This window comes from Palaemon carinicauda, chromosome 2, assembly GCF_036898095.1.
Source record: "Palaemon carinicauda isolate YSFRI2023 chromosome 2, ASM3689809v2, whole genome shotgun sequence".
NCBI lineage: Eukaryota > Metazoa > Arthropoda > Malacostraca > Decapoda > Palaemonidae > Palaemon > Palaemon carinicauda.
Window position 1 is genome coordinate 31972896 of NC_090726.1, and position 14419 is coordinate 31987314.

Consider the following 14419-nt stretch of genomic DNA (forward strand, 5'->3'; position numbering starts at 1 on the left):
AGGGGGAATTCCAAAATTAAGCAAAGATCGTTAACCAATGAATCAAATTAATTCCAAAAGCTTGCTAAGCTAAGGATAAAGCTTCCTGAACAGCGAAGGCTAAACTTCAGAGCAAATACATCACCAAATCGTGAACAAAAGACTCCAAAATCAACAGCGTATCCATGTAGGTCTTGCCGGCGGCACGACAGAGGAAAAATTGAGGTCTTGTTGACAAGAAGTACTTGAGTACCTGACCACAGATGGCGCTGTTGAGCACACCCCCACCTGGATAGCGATCGCTGGCGTATTCCGACCGTAGATTTCTGTCGGGCAACGGAGTTGACAGCTACATGATCATCGGGTAAGATTAATATTGAAAAAAAGAAGTTAATCATAAAAAAGCACGACTGTGGTGTGCACGAGTGACTTGGCCCACCAATATGAGTGTAGTATCAAGAATATAAAACTATCGAAAGGTGTAACCATCATCTCGAAACTTAGGTCTTTCCATTAAAAAAAAAATACACTTGTAATGTTAGGCTTTTCATAATTTTCATATGTAAGTCAATAAATTGCCTAGTTACGCTAGTGTCTTTGAATTGCATAATTCACTAATCCTGCCAAAAAAGAAAAAATAGAAAAGAGTAAATCAATATACACAGTAAAATTAAAGTTGATTGTTAAATTTGTAAGTTTTATTAGTGAAGTGAACTGCAAACGTACGTGTTCAACCTCCCAGTCTTCCGCCTCCTCCACCCATCATAGCCTATATCTCCGATCGCCAGTCATCAGTCTCCATGGTAAAGTGTTATATTAAAACACTATTTCTATATATTATCATATTTCATTAATTGTTTACATATTTTTTTCATGATATTTAGGGTATATTTCAAAGCTTTTGGGGGTGGAACAAATTATTAGGTTTAACATTATTTCTTATGGAGAAAATTGCTTTGACATACTGTACAAGTATTTCTACATACGAGTTTAGTTTCAGACCGAATTAAACTTGTAAATTGAGGAGCAACTGTACGTCTCTAATTCTCATGCCACTGTAAACCAAGTGGCTACTCAGTGTATTGGCTGAGGAGGGGAGGGTATGGACTTAACCATGACCAGCCAGTAACTACCAACCCCATGTTATAAATTTTAACAGCCGAAGTTCCAGCCAAGCTGAAAGCATACTCCTATTAAAGTACAAGGGTTTTATTCATGTAGGAACAAACTGCATTTCCTTGATTTCTTCCCTTAATATCCCTTGAACATGACTGCCAGTGCATATGTTCAATCTGAAAGTAAAAGAAAAAGATAAAAACAGCCAGATAAGGAGCCAAGAAGTATGTCAGTACAGTATTTTCCAGCGGCTGAAGTTGAAGTGAGGGTTACTATCCCTGTCGGGTGGACATGGCTTACTTGCCACCTGACAGGCAACTATGTTTACTTCATTAAAGAATTTAAAAGGCCATTCAAGCTTTGCTGAAGTCCTACTCTTATTATAATAAAGGATGATGGTTTGTATTCATGTAAGAAAAAATCTTCTAACAAAAACCTAATCTGGACTATCTAATTCAACTTGAATAACCTTGCTTCTTCACCTGTCCAGGTACCATTGGCCAATTTTCTACCCCACTTCTCTCCGTCTCGGGGCAGGGAGATTTCTGCAGAAAAATTTAACTTTGAAGCCATTACCATTAGTAACCTGATCTCCAATCCATCATAGGATATGCTGCCATCATCATTCTGTTCAAAGATGGAAGAGGGAGGATGGTTGAATGTTCTTACTCGAAACTGTGAAAAAAAAAAAAAAAAAATTAAGTGAAATTATATGTGACACAGCACCTACTTCATTTAATTCATATACTGTATGTGGTTAATACTCATACATACTGTACAGTATGTAAAGTAAACTCCATAAAAGATTAGTAAGTCGGTCAATATGCAGGAATCATTACAGTACAGCACTACAAAATACGACAAATTCGTGGATAATTTGTATTTTTCCTAACTATACAAACCTTAGCTATTTAATAGGGGTATTACTTTCGGCATAGCTGAAATGACGAGCCATTAATTTTTAACGAGGGTTAACTACCCCCACCGCTAGTTAGCAGGGGGTATGGAGGGTAGCTTGCTACTGCTCCCCCTCACACACCTGTGATTGAGCTCACTTTGCTTGGAGGTAAGACTTAAAGGGGGATAGGGCTGGCGGACAAGTTTGGTTAAATAGCTAAGGTTTGTATAATTAGGAAAAATACAAATTATCTTTGAATGTCATTTGTTCCGTAACTGGAATACAAACCACGCTATTTAATAGGGGTGACTCGCCCATTAGGAAGGGTGGACATCCCAGCCAGTCTGGCTTTTGGCTTTGCCCAGGGGCTCCTTATCTGAGTGTGTTAGGACTCAAGAAATAAGGAGCCCCTGCACCTCGCTAGAACCTTGCTACGCAAGCTGTGTGTGAAGGTATGTAGAAGTGTGACTCGTCCTCGAAAGTTGCTGTGAAGTTCTTTAGATGGAAAAACTATGCACTAGGACTTTCCTAATACCACCTCGTCAGGGTATGGGGACGCAACAGTATTAATCTTAATACTAGGTACACAAGGGAGCATGGTCTACCTGCAGTGGTTTGAGGTCAGCTATGCAGAGAACCCAGGATGCTGCTTTCCCCAAGAGAGGGGAGGATGAAGAAAAGAATAAGGGCCAGTCAAACCTTTTCATTCATGCAGACTAAAACCGGGTAACAATGCCCTCAACCTTTTGCTACTTGTCCAATAAGGAGCTTGAGGTTTTAAACCAGCTGTTGTGCAGCCACCACAAGACCAATAGAAAACGTATCGAGTCTCCTGTGGGTCACGTCTGCAGGTAGTGGGATGTGAACGTGGTCTGCTGTTTCCACACCCCAGCTTGAAGAACATGCGTCACAGAAAAATTCTCTTGAAGGCCAAGGACGTAACTATGCCCCTGACATCATGTGCTCTGGGGCGACGTGACGGAGGAAGGTCTAGATTCGGAGGAAGGTCTAGATTCAGAGCAAGGTCAATGACCCTGCAAATCCATGCAGAGATGGTGTTCTTGGTGACCTTCCTCTTAGTCCTTCCTGTGCTGACGAATAGTGCTGGCACACGAGGACGGGCTGCGGCTGTTCTCTTAAGGTACTGTACAGCCTCAAGCTCCTTACTGGGCATAGTAAGAGATGGTCTGGGTCATCTGTTACAGAACGATGACTAGAAATCCGGAAGGAGTCGAATCGAGGATCTGCTACTCCCAGGTTCTGAGTCTTAGCAATAAACTCAGGGACGAAGCTGAACATTACCTCTCCCCATCCCCTTGAATGGGCGATGTCATACGAGAGACCAGGAAGTTCTGACTCGCTTGGCTGAAGCCAAAGCTAGCAGGAACACCGTCTTCCAAGTCAGGTGGCGATCTGATGCCTAGCATAATGGTTCATAGGGAGGTCTCTCAAGAGACCTGAGAACTCGAACCACGTTTCATGGGGGAGGTCTCACTTCCGACTGAGGGCAGGTAAGTTCATAACTACGTATGAGTAGAGAAAGTTCTAGCGATGAAGAAATGTCCATTCCTTTCAGTCTGAAGGCGATGCTTAAGGCTGAGCGATAGCCTTTCACAGCCGAGACTGATGAGCGCATTTCTTCACGCAAATACATGAGGAACTCCGCTATTGCTGGAATAGTGGCATCGATTAGAGAGATTCCCCTTCCACGACACCAACCACAGAAGACTTTCCACTTTGCCTGGTAGACTGCTGCTGATGACATCAGCAGATGTCCAGACATCCTGATCGCAACAGGTTGCGAAAATCCTCTCTGAGAGGAGGTGCTGGATAGTCTCCAGGCGTGAAGTCGTAGTGAAGCTACGCTTTGTGGAATATGTTGGCGTGTGGTTGTTTGAGTAGATTGTGTCGTGGAGGGAGTTCTCTTGGAGGGTCTGTTAGGAGTTGCAGAAGTTCCGGGAACCATTCTGCGTGATGCCATAGCGGAGCTATGAGGGTCATTGAAAGATTGACCGATGTTCTGGTCTTGTTGAGAACCCTCCTCATCAGACAAAACGGGGGAAAGGCGTAAACGTCGATGTTGTCCCACCGTTGTTGGAAAGCATCTTGCCAGAGAGCCTTGGGGTCTGGGACTGGGGAACAGTACAGCAGAAGCCTGAAGTTCAGGGCCATTGCAAAGAGGTCCACAGTCGGAGAACCCCACAAAGTTAGGACTTTGTTGGCTACTAGATGATCCAAAAACCACTCTGTACTCACTAACCAAGATGCATTGCTCAGGTTGTCGGTGAGCACATTCCTTTTGCTCGGAATGAAGCGTGCCGATAGTGGTATTGAGTGGATTTCAGTCCATCTCAGTATCTCTACTGCTAGATGGGATAGTTGCTGCAAAAAAGTACCTCCTTGTTTGTTGATGTAGACCACTACTGTGGTGTTATTGCTCATCACCACCACAGAGTGACTTGTCAGGTACTGTTGGAACTGTTGAAGGGCAAGAAAGATGGCTTTCATCTTTAGGAGATTTATGTGGAGGTACTTTTTTTACTCTGACCAGAGGCCTGAGGTTGTGTGGTGCAGCACATGGGCCGCAGCCCCCTTTTTTTGAAGCGTCTGAAAACAGCATCAAATCCGGGGGGAGGATGAAGATCCAATCCCTTTCGTAGATTCTCGTCTGCCACCCACCACTGGAGGTCCGTCAGTTCCGTAGGTCCCATGGGGATCTGGATGTCTGGGGAGTTGTAAGCTTGATTCCACCGGGACTTTAGTCGCCACTGGAGGGATCTCATCCTGAGGCGACCATTGGGAACTAGACAGGCCAGCGATGAAAGGAGACAGAGGAGACGTAACCACGATTGGGCTGGAAGTTCTTCTCGTCAGAGAAAAGGTCTTGCGACCTTTCTCAGCCTTGCTATCCTGTCATCTGTTGGGAAGGCTTTGTGGAGAGTGGTGCCTATAATCATGCCTAAGTGTACCAGTCTTTGAGTGGGAAGCAGGGAGGACTTCTCGAGATTTATCATGATCCCCAGATCTTGGCAAAGTCTCAGAAGTTTGTCTCGGTGTTGAAGAAGGGTTGACACCGAGTCTGCTAGGATTAGCCAGTCGTCCAGATAACGGAGGAGACAGATGCCAATCCTGTGCGCCCAAGATGATACTAGGGTGAACACTCTGGTGAAGACTTGTGGTGCTGTGGAAAGATCGAAGCACAGCACCTTGAACTGATATTTTCTGTTGTCCGGGCTGAATCTTAAGTACTTCCTTGAAGACGGATGGACTGGGATCTGGAAGTACGCGTCCTTTAGATCCAGTGTGCACAAAGTCTTGCGGTCTTACTGCTAGTCTGACCGTGTCTGCCGTCTCCATGCTGAACGGAGTGTGTTTGACAAACTTGTTCAGAGCTGAGAGGTCGATGACTGGTCTCCAGCCTCCAGACGCCTTCTTTACAAGAAAGAGTCGACTGAAGAAGCCTCGGGATCCGTTGAGGACCTCTTGGAGAGCGTCCTTCTTCAACAGGGTCTGGACTTCTGCCCGAAGGTCTTGCCCCCTTGCCGATCCCATGGCAAGGGAGTTCAATGACACTGGATTCGTCATCAGGGGAGATAGAGATGTTATGAACGGGACGCGATATCCTAGACTGATAGCAGAGATTGTCCAGGAATCGGCCTCGAATTGCTTCCACCTGTTTGCGCAACTTTGTAAGCATCCCCCCACTGGTGGAAATGCAGGGGGACTGCCTATCCTAGTGTTTGCGGCCTCGGCTGCTCCCTCTAGGATTTTTGCCTCCCCTGGAGGACTTTTTGCCTTCCCTTTCTTTGACAGGAAAGGGCTTAGACACCAACGTCTTTGCTGCAGTTGTCGTCGTAGTGGTCTTGGCTGGACGGGACTGCTGTGGTGTTGGAGGCTTATAGGGCTTGGATGTTAAAGCACTATGAAGGAGAGAGTCTTGATGTGACTTCCTCCACCTCTCAGCAGCATGTTCCACATCCTTAGACTTGAATAGAACAGATCCCTCCATGGAGGAATATCTGAGCCTATTGATCTCGGCGCTAGGGACCTTCTGGTGGAATCTCTCAGCTACTGCATCTCGACGTTTCAGGATGGTATTTGCCCACAAGTACGAGACTTGGTGGGCAATAAACTTGATCGTGCGAGTACCTGAGAGGAGGAAGGTTTCCATAGCTTTCCTGGTATGTTCCTTGGAGAAATCCTCAGAACATATCAGGATACCTAAGGTCCCCAACCAAATATCGAGCCACGAAGTAGCTTGCATGGAACACTTCGCGACCTTCTCCTGGTTGAGGATTTCGGCTGCCGAGAACAAGACCTGCTGGTTGGAGAGTCTCTCAAGAGGGACTCCCTTGGTTAGCTCTTCCAGCGAATGATGAAGTGGAAGAGCTAAACAAGGTTCCTCTAGGATCTCGAAGTACAGTACCTACTCTGCTGTACGCGAGGAGGTGGGAGGAGCTTGTTGGTGGTACCGGAACGGTTGGAGGAGGACATCTCGGAGAGCTGCTGGGCGATCTTGTCCCTGGTACTCTTTACCCCTTCAGACCAGGGCAGGGCTGCACCGGTCTCAGAGGGCTTTTGAGTACCAAGACCGTGTCTTTGCCCTCTCGAGGAGGGATCTCTGGGTCAGACAACCCGTTGAGAGCCCTCATTAGAGTCAGAACCTGCCAAAACGTGTGTTCTGACTCCTACTGGTCTCCTCCTGTTGTAGGACTTGCAGCGAAGTCTCCTATCCCCGAAGGTTCTTCTTGGGGAGAATCGCGGACATTCCCTGAGTGGTTGGCTGGCTCCATCCTAGCCATAGTGGAGGACTTAGGCAATGTTTTGGAGTCTTTGGATTCCTTCTGGGGAAGGATGTAAGACTCCAACATTGATGAGGGTGGTATGTTCCTTCTAATCCCGGACTGTGTGGAACTCTCGGCATGAAGAGAGGTTTCGTCCATTGGTGCGATGGGGGAAAGACTCTCTTCACGTGATTCCATTGGTGACGGGAGATCTTTGTCTGAAAGGGAAGGAGTCAGTACGAGGAATAGGAGGAACCTGCCTCGAAGGTCTGCGTGGAGTCAGTTTCGCCCTCGGGGAAGTGACCGCGTTCAGCACTCCTCTTTTCCTCTTCAGCAGAGTAGAGGAAGCCATGGTTCTGTGTCCTAAATCAGAGTGGACGAGCCTGAGTTACGGCTCTGATCAGGGCACTAAACCAGGGCTGTTGGATGACAGACCCACTGTCAGACATACCCCATGAAGGGAAAGGCACTGAAAGATCCCTGGGAGGAGTCACTGGAATAAGTGGGTTCGTCTTTGGTAGCTTTGGGATCCTGAACCCCTCTGGAAGTTTCCCTTCTCCCACAATGCGTGGTGGTATGCACTTGAGGGGAGGGGAATGAGGCGATGGCGACCCTGCCGGACATCGTTCCTTGTGATGCGTAGGCTCACGCGCGGCAGAATATTGACGCTCGCGTGAGGGTGAATAATGACGCACTTGCGAGGGAGAATATTAGCGCTCGCGCGCAGGAGAATCATGATGTTCGCGCGCGTCTCCCAAAGGCACGCGCAAGAGAATGTCCCCTAGCGTGCGGGCGCGCAGTAGATTCATGATGGGTGCGCTGGAGCGAGGGATAATGTTGGCGCGCATCCACAGGAGAAGGATGGGGCGCGTGCGCATATCCTTGTAAGTGCGCGCAGGAGAAGGCTGGAGCGCAGATGAGCGCTGGCGTGCTGGTAAGAAATGGCGTGCGGGTGAGGGCAGAATGGCTGTCTCATCTACAAGCTTGCGTGCAAGAGAAAGTTGGCGCACAGGTTTTACCTGGTGCGTAGGATGGCACGCAATATGGTGCTCAGGAGAGCATGAACATGCATATGCAGGAGAATGTTGGCGTGGGGGAGAGCGCTGTTGCGCAGGAGAACTCTGGTGCGCAGGTAATTTGCACGCAGGAGAACGTTGGCGCGCAGGTGAGTGTTGGCGCGCATTTGGGCACTGGCACGTGGGAGATCGTTGACGCGTTGGCGCAGGACACGTGAGCGCAGGGCGCGAAGGAGATCGTTGGCACGTGTGCGCGCATGGTGCGTGGTAGAGCTATGTTCTTGTTGGCGCGTAAGCGCTTTAGGATGATGCCCTGTGCGAGGGCGAGCAGGATGAGCAGCGCGCTGTAGTGATGGGGCCTGACGAGCTACTGATGACCGCTGGTGAGGTTGCGTGGGCGCGTAGCGCGTGAACTGTTGGCACGCAATAGCGCGTTCAGGTGGAGCCTTGTTAGGTCCATGCAGGAACGGCGACGGCAGATCTGTCGTGTGGAAGTCAACGTGACCTTAAAAGGGCGACCTTCCACCGAAGGAGATCGCGAACGATCTGTAGAGAGGTCCAGGACCGAAGCAGGTGCAGTGATGGAAGATCAGTCTAGAGGCTCTTCTGCGGGGGACTGCATAGATGACGTTGCACCAGAGGCGCCTCCTCACCGCAGGTGAAGGAAGGCCTCTATGGCGAAGACGGATGCGCCCTCTGGGGGCCGTTGGATCAGCAAGCTGACCTTCAGCAGTTCTCCGAAGAGGAGTCTCTGTAAGTGAACTACCCCGAGGGAGAGAAACACTAGCAGGAGACTGATGATGGACTTACTTTCCCCCTCATAGGATGGTCAGGAAAGGGGGAAGTAAGCTGTCAGCTACCGTAGAATCTGGAGTGGCAGAGGAGATGGGTGAGGCCGCATGGGATACCTCTGACATCACAACGTCGACAAGAGTCAGAGGGTCTACCTGTGACGGCGATTGCTTGACAGCAGCACCCAGGCGGATATAATCAAGCAAAACCTCCTTGGAGGGCGAACCCGTGAGCCCCAAGGAGGACCAAAGCTGAAAAAGGGAAGTTAGTGACATGTCCTCCTCCGGGGGGCGAGGTGGAGCTGCTTCGCTAGGGGAAGCAACGTCATCTCTCGAGATCCAAGGTTGGTTAGAAATGATTCCGTCTATGCTACCACTCGACAGTCTCTCAAAGAGACCGACCGAGTGGGAGCTTCGGAGGAGCTTTGGGCGACGGAAGAAGCAGCCTTGGGTTTTTCTTCCTTCGAAGCAACCTTCAAAGGAGAAATATCCCGATTGGACTTCTTCTTCCGCCGTCGCAAAAACCTCTCCCACTGGGAAGCAGACCACTCCCTACTCTCACTACACTTGCTGACACTATTACACTGTTGGCCCCTACAAGAAGGACAAAGGGCGTGAGGATCTGTCTCAACCGCCGACATGAATGTTCCACAGGGCGGTTGGGAAAACCAGGGCAGGTGTGCATGGTCGCAGAGGCCAACTTCACGTACACAGTATCTAGAAAAAGAAAGAACAAAAAGTGTTAATGGCTGCCAATATGACGGCGGAGATGAGAGCGGACACGTCCGACCACTATCCGAGCCGAGAGCAAAGTGAGCTCAAGCACAGGTGTATGAGGTGGGGGTAGCAAACTACCCTCCCCTACCCCTGCTAACTAGTGGTGTGGGTAGTAAACCCTCCTTAAAAATTAATGGCTCGTCATTTCAGCTACGACGAAAGTAATGCCCCTATTAAATAGCGTGGTTTGTATTCCTGTTATGGAACAAATTATCATTACATAACTTACAACCTCACTTACACAGTTTATATGGCATCATAACATTGGTTTGTGCAAAACATACTGTAGGCCTACTGTACAATGTATAATTCAAACAACAATAAAAACATGTATTGTAGGCCTACCTCTATTTTAGGTAAAAAATTACATACAGTAATTATGAGATAGGCTACATCAACCTAGAATGTTAGTAAAATTTTTCAATTAAGACTAGATCCGCCCATGCTCTTTAAGTTTTTTTTTTCTTCTGTAAGGACTACACATATTAAAGGTTAAAGGTGTCTGGTTTCAGTTCCAGTTCCATCAGAATAGATGCTCACCAGAACGTCAGCCGGGCAAGCCCAACCCCCCACTGTGGTGCCCTACCACAGCAGTAGCCCCCCCAGTAAACAGCTTAAACTCACGGTCCTGGGCGGAGATCGATCTCTTGCCATGCGAATGCTAGGCAAACACGTTACCACTGTACTAGCCAGAAGCTAGTAAAATTATAGTTTAACACGGGACAATATTGCTAATGGAAAAAAACTTTTTCTACAGTAAATAGTAGGCTTTCAACTAATTTGACCTTTATTTCTCCTGAAAATACGCCATTTCCCCCCCCCCACAAAATTCCAAATAGACACAGGTGGGAGCTGAAGGCTTTGGGTGGGGAAAAAATGAAAAAAATATGATTATTATGAATAAAATAAAGGTAAAATTCATTGCAAACACACCATCAACAGTAGGAAAAACATGTCCCATGAGTTAGGTTTCTCCTAAGTGGAAATACAAATAAATTTCAAGATTCATTCAAGAGGCCACAAAACCTACCACACCCCACCTAACCTAACCTAGTAGTTACAAGGACATAGACGTAGCTAAGGGGCAAAAAACCCAGACCACCCTTTCCTGGTCACAAGTCTATCAGAGGGCAAGCCCCAGGACCGCCCTCCTGAGGTCACAGATATAGCGGGGGGTAGGGGGGGAGAGGGGGGGGAGGGGGGGAGAGAGGGGGGAGGAAGCCCCAGGACTCCACCTTCTCAGGTTATAAACTCTAAAAGTAAATCACAAATAATGCCTTGTCTTATTTCCTTTATATGCACTAACACTGTAAATACAATGGGGTCCTAAAAGTAAATCATAAATAATGGCTTACCTTACATGCGTATACAAGCCTTCCGTAGGATGTAAAACTAGAAATGCCTCTGGAGCATAGAATGACATTTTGTGTAATTTTTTCTAGATTTAGGCCTATTATGCGTCCTAGAGGATAATGTATAGAAAAGAAAAGGTTAGTTTTACCATTATTTATCGATTTCCCAGTAAATTTTCCACACCCGAAAACCCCGGTTCCCCCTTTGGATAGTCCCCATCACCCTAGGATATATTAGGGTATATCTTATCAAATATTTATTTGCAATGGAAATAAAGGTTATTTCCTAAGAAAACAGGAGTTTTCTATAAAAAAAAACCCTTTTCTTTATTAGTAAAGCTTTCCCCAAGTTCTTCTATAATAATACCGGACTGGTAGTTACAATGTGTAACTAGCCTATCAGTAACAACTCCAGTAAATTGTTAATATTTTGGGTTTCCAATTTGAAAATGCCTAAAAAATAACTTAAACTAAATAAAGGTGAATCACCACCTGCAACTCCTTAATCCTAGCCTAAGTTCACAGATGGTTTATTAAAAGTTTTCTTAATGTAACAACTTTGTAGGTCAGGTTAGGGAATGGGAAAGGGGGGGATAGAGACAGTAAAGCACCCTTTACTTAAATTTGGATGAACCAGTGCCATAGATTTGATGCGTGTGGTTAATTAACCCAGAAATTCAAGCCAGTTTCTTTCGGAATACTAATACGTAGGGTATTATTTTCTAATCTTCAAGTACCGATTCCAGCCATGATCTAAACTGTATAATTACCTATGGACTCTGTGGTGTATTCAACGATAAGTATAAATGTATGATAAAAAGTATATCACAAAAGTCAGAAATCCTATGCCATGCACTTCACTCATACTTCGATAATGTCGGGAATTTCGACCTGATCAATCGAAATTCCCGCCATTTGACTCCGCCTACGACTACGTCAAATTGGAGGGAGAAGAGAGGACTCGCGGGCGAATGAATGTCGTTCAAGACGAGAATGTTTAGAACCAAAAAGAGAAACCGCCTGGTAGGGGAGGCGCTGAGACTAATGAAATCAATTACTAGTAATTTAAGATTAAGAAAAATAACGTCATTCTATTGTAACATGATAAAAAAATCCAATCTAGAAATTTAGGTTCAGGACAAATCGCGCCAAAAAAGTGACGTCGGAGGTTGCAAGGCTTACTCTGTCTCTTTGATCCGACGTCCCCAATCACAGTAAGTCCTATCTAATTGTTCTCTCTCCCCACGCCTAGTGTACCCAGGTCGGTTTCCGTGTAAGTCTTGATAGAGTTGTTGTAAAGTTTGTATCTATAAATATTTTGTCGATCCTTGTGCCAGGGGATCAATGTTATTGTGTAAAGTAACTCTAAAGGTTTCGGTAAGAGGTTTATCGAGATAACCTTATAAATTTTCAATTAATTTTTCTAAAATTTTGAGTCCGATGCGGACATAGTTTTTTTTTGGTCGCACATGTTCTTGTATATCAAGTAAAGGTTCATTTTTCATGTTTTTCGTATTAGATTATTATTTTTGTAATAAAATTTGTTAAAATATAACCATATTCTATTTACTTCCCCGAGGGTTCTGTGAAGTTTGTCCATAAGACCTTGTGATTCAGCCCAGTCTATCGGGCTATTTTGTATAAACCGGTGAAATTTCGCCACACACTTCACTCATACTTCGATAAAGCATTAACTATAGGCTAATTGTATCGTCCACAACACTATTCATTTCGCCATTCTTACCGATCCTCCAGGAAGAAAACAGTAATTGGATACATTTATAGCATAAAAAGTCTGTATTACTTAAGCTATTACCATATTCAATAATCTAATGATTATTAAAAACTCGTCTTTCAATACCAACCTGACCTTGCTACCCAAGAAACCTTAGTAAATGGCAGTGCAATGTTTATCACTAAACAAACAATTATATCTTAGAAATTATAAGGAAATTAAAAACAGGATCATGTTCGTGTTGGGCGAAGGGATTTGCCTTTCCATCTGCACCTCCTTAGTGTTCTTTATTCTAATTCTTTGATTTGCTTTTTTTCCCTTTTTCCTCATTTTCTATATATATATATATATATATATATATATATATATATATATATATATATATATATATATATATATATGTGTGTGTGTGTGTGTGTGTGTTTGTGTGTGTGTGTGCGCGTGCTTTTACATTCATTCTACCTTAAAATATTTCTATTACTTTCTTCTTTTTCTCTTCACATGTCCTGCTACAATTCTTTTATTTCTCTTTTCTCTTCACTGAGATATTGATAGTAAAGAAATGGGAGAGGTCTTTTATCTCTACTCCACACAGCATACGCACTACACTTCCTCGAATCCTCCTCCATATATTTTTCTAGCATTTAATCTTAAACAGATAGTTCTAGGTCTGAATATAACTGAATCTGGCTTATTATCATAAAACATCTCTTCTAATCATTGCCTTGATCTCTTCCCTCCCCACTGTCCTGAATATTCCATCGTCCATATCCATACATGTCATCCATTCCCTAGTATCTTCCATCCATCTATTACTTTCATACTCTTTAATTTCTTCCAAGATTTTCTTCAACATATTATTCCTTCTCTCTTCTATCCCTTCCAAGAACCTTCGTCTTAGCATTAGCCACAATTGTTCCTCCTGCTATCCTAGTCTTCATTTGTGACATTCCTATCTCTCCCCGAAAAGTGGCTACTGCAGAATATGGGGGGGGGGGGTTGACTGTAATTTTGTTCTGAATACTTTACTTTCTGTTTGTTGCAGACATTTTATGTTATATTTATTATGTATGTGTGTGAAAATTTTAACTGTGTTTCTTTCCTTTTAAATATTTTTTGGGTGTATGTACAAAATTAAAGAGTATACTACAGTAAATTATGAATATATTTTCATAACAAATGCAACTGTATTATAAATGTATGCCAAAGCCCTTATAACCTACAATTGTCATAGTATAGCCTACAACCTACAAGTAAGGAACAGATGTATATATATAGTGGTTTATAATTGCACCCTCCAACCCCCACCCCCACCCCCCCCCCCCCAAAAAAAAAAAAGAGTTGTTAAACTTAAAAGGTGTGTGGCTTACTTAGGAATTGGAAAAAACTCGTTTAGTTGTCATTATTAGAAAAAAATCCTCATACACTAACCTTAAATTGATTGAAATTCTTTAATTTGTCCGAGAACCAAACGAAGTCTTCCTTATTAAATACTGGTGAAATTTGGTCAGCTTTCCATGTCCCAAGGGTTTTCTCGGATATCCTTCGGTTGTTTTGGAAGAAATCGTGGGAAACCAACTTCAAGTCCACCTTCGTCCCACCTGTTGGCGTTCCCAAGAGAACGTTCACTATCTTGTTCACTGGCGATGACTTCGTGATTCACGGGTGGAAAATGGGAATAGTTAGATTTCTATGAAATAAATTTATTTGACAAAACCATTGCAAAGCAGTAAAAAGCAAATTATACTTACGCTTAGGAATTCGTAGATTTCACTCTCCTTGACAAATGTAATGAAGACGAATTTAGCCAATAAATTAAGATGTTCTTCATACAAGGTTTCTAACAGTTTTAATAGTTGTTTAGGGTCTCTCAGAAGAAAGATATAATTTGCACAAGTTTTTTTATCGACCTCTTTGTAGTATGCCTTGATAGAAGATAGATCCTTGCCGATGAAATCCTGTGTTACAAAT

At 44.6% G+C, this 14419-nt stretch overlaps 1 protein-coding gene across 1 annotated transcript in view; it reads right to left on the reverse strand.

The window, feature by feature from the left end:
- LOC137615869 (ionotropic receptor 21a-like) overlaps positions 1-14419 on the reverse strand; it is a 59119-nt gene that overhangs the window by 44182 nt on the left and 518 nt on the right. Inside the window, exons 2-4 of the mRNA XM_068345560.1 lie at positions 14200-14406; positions 13880-14098; positions 1578-1770 (exon numbers count right to left, since the gene is read on the reverse strand). Of these exons, the coding sequence (XP_068201661.1) occupies positions 1578-1770; positions 13880-14098; positions 14200-14406 (619 nt within the window). The remainder of the gene's footprint in view (positions 1-1577; positions 1771-13879; positions 14099-14199; positions 14407-14419) is intronic.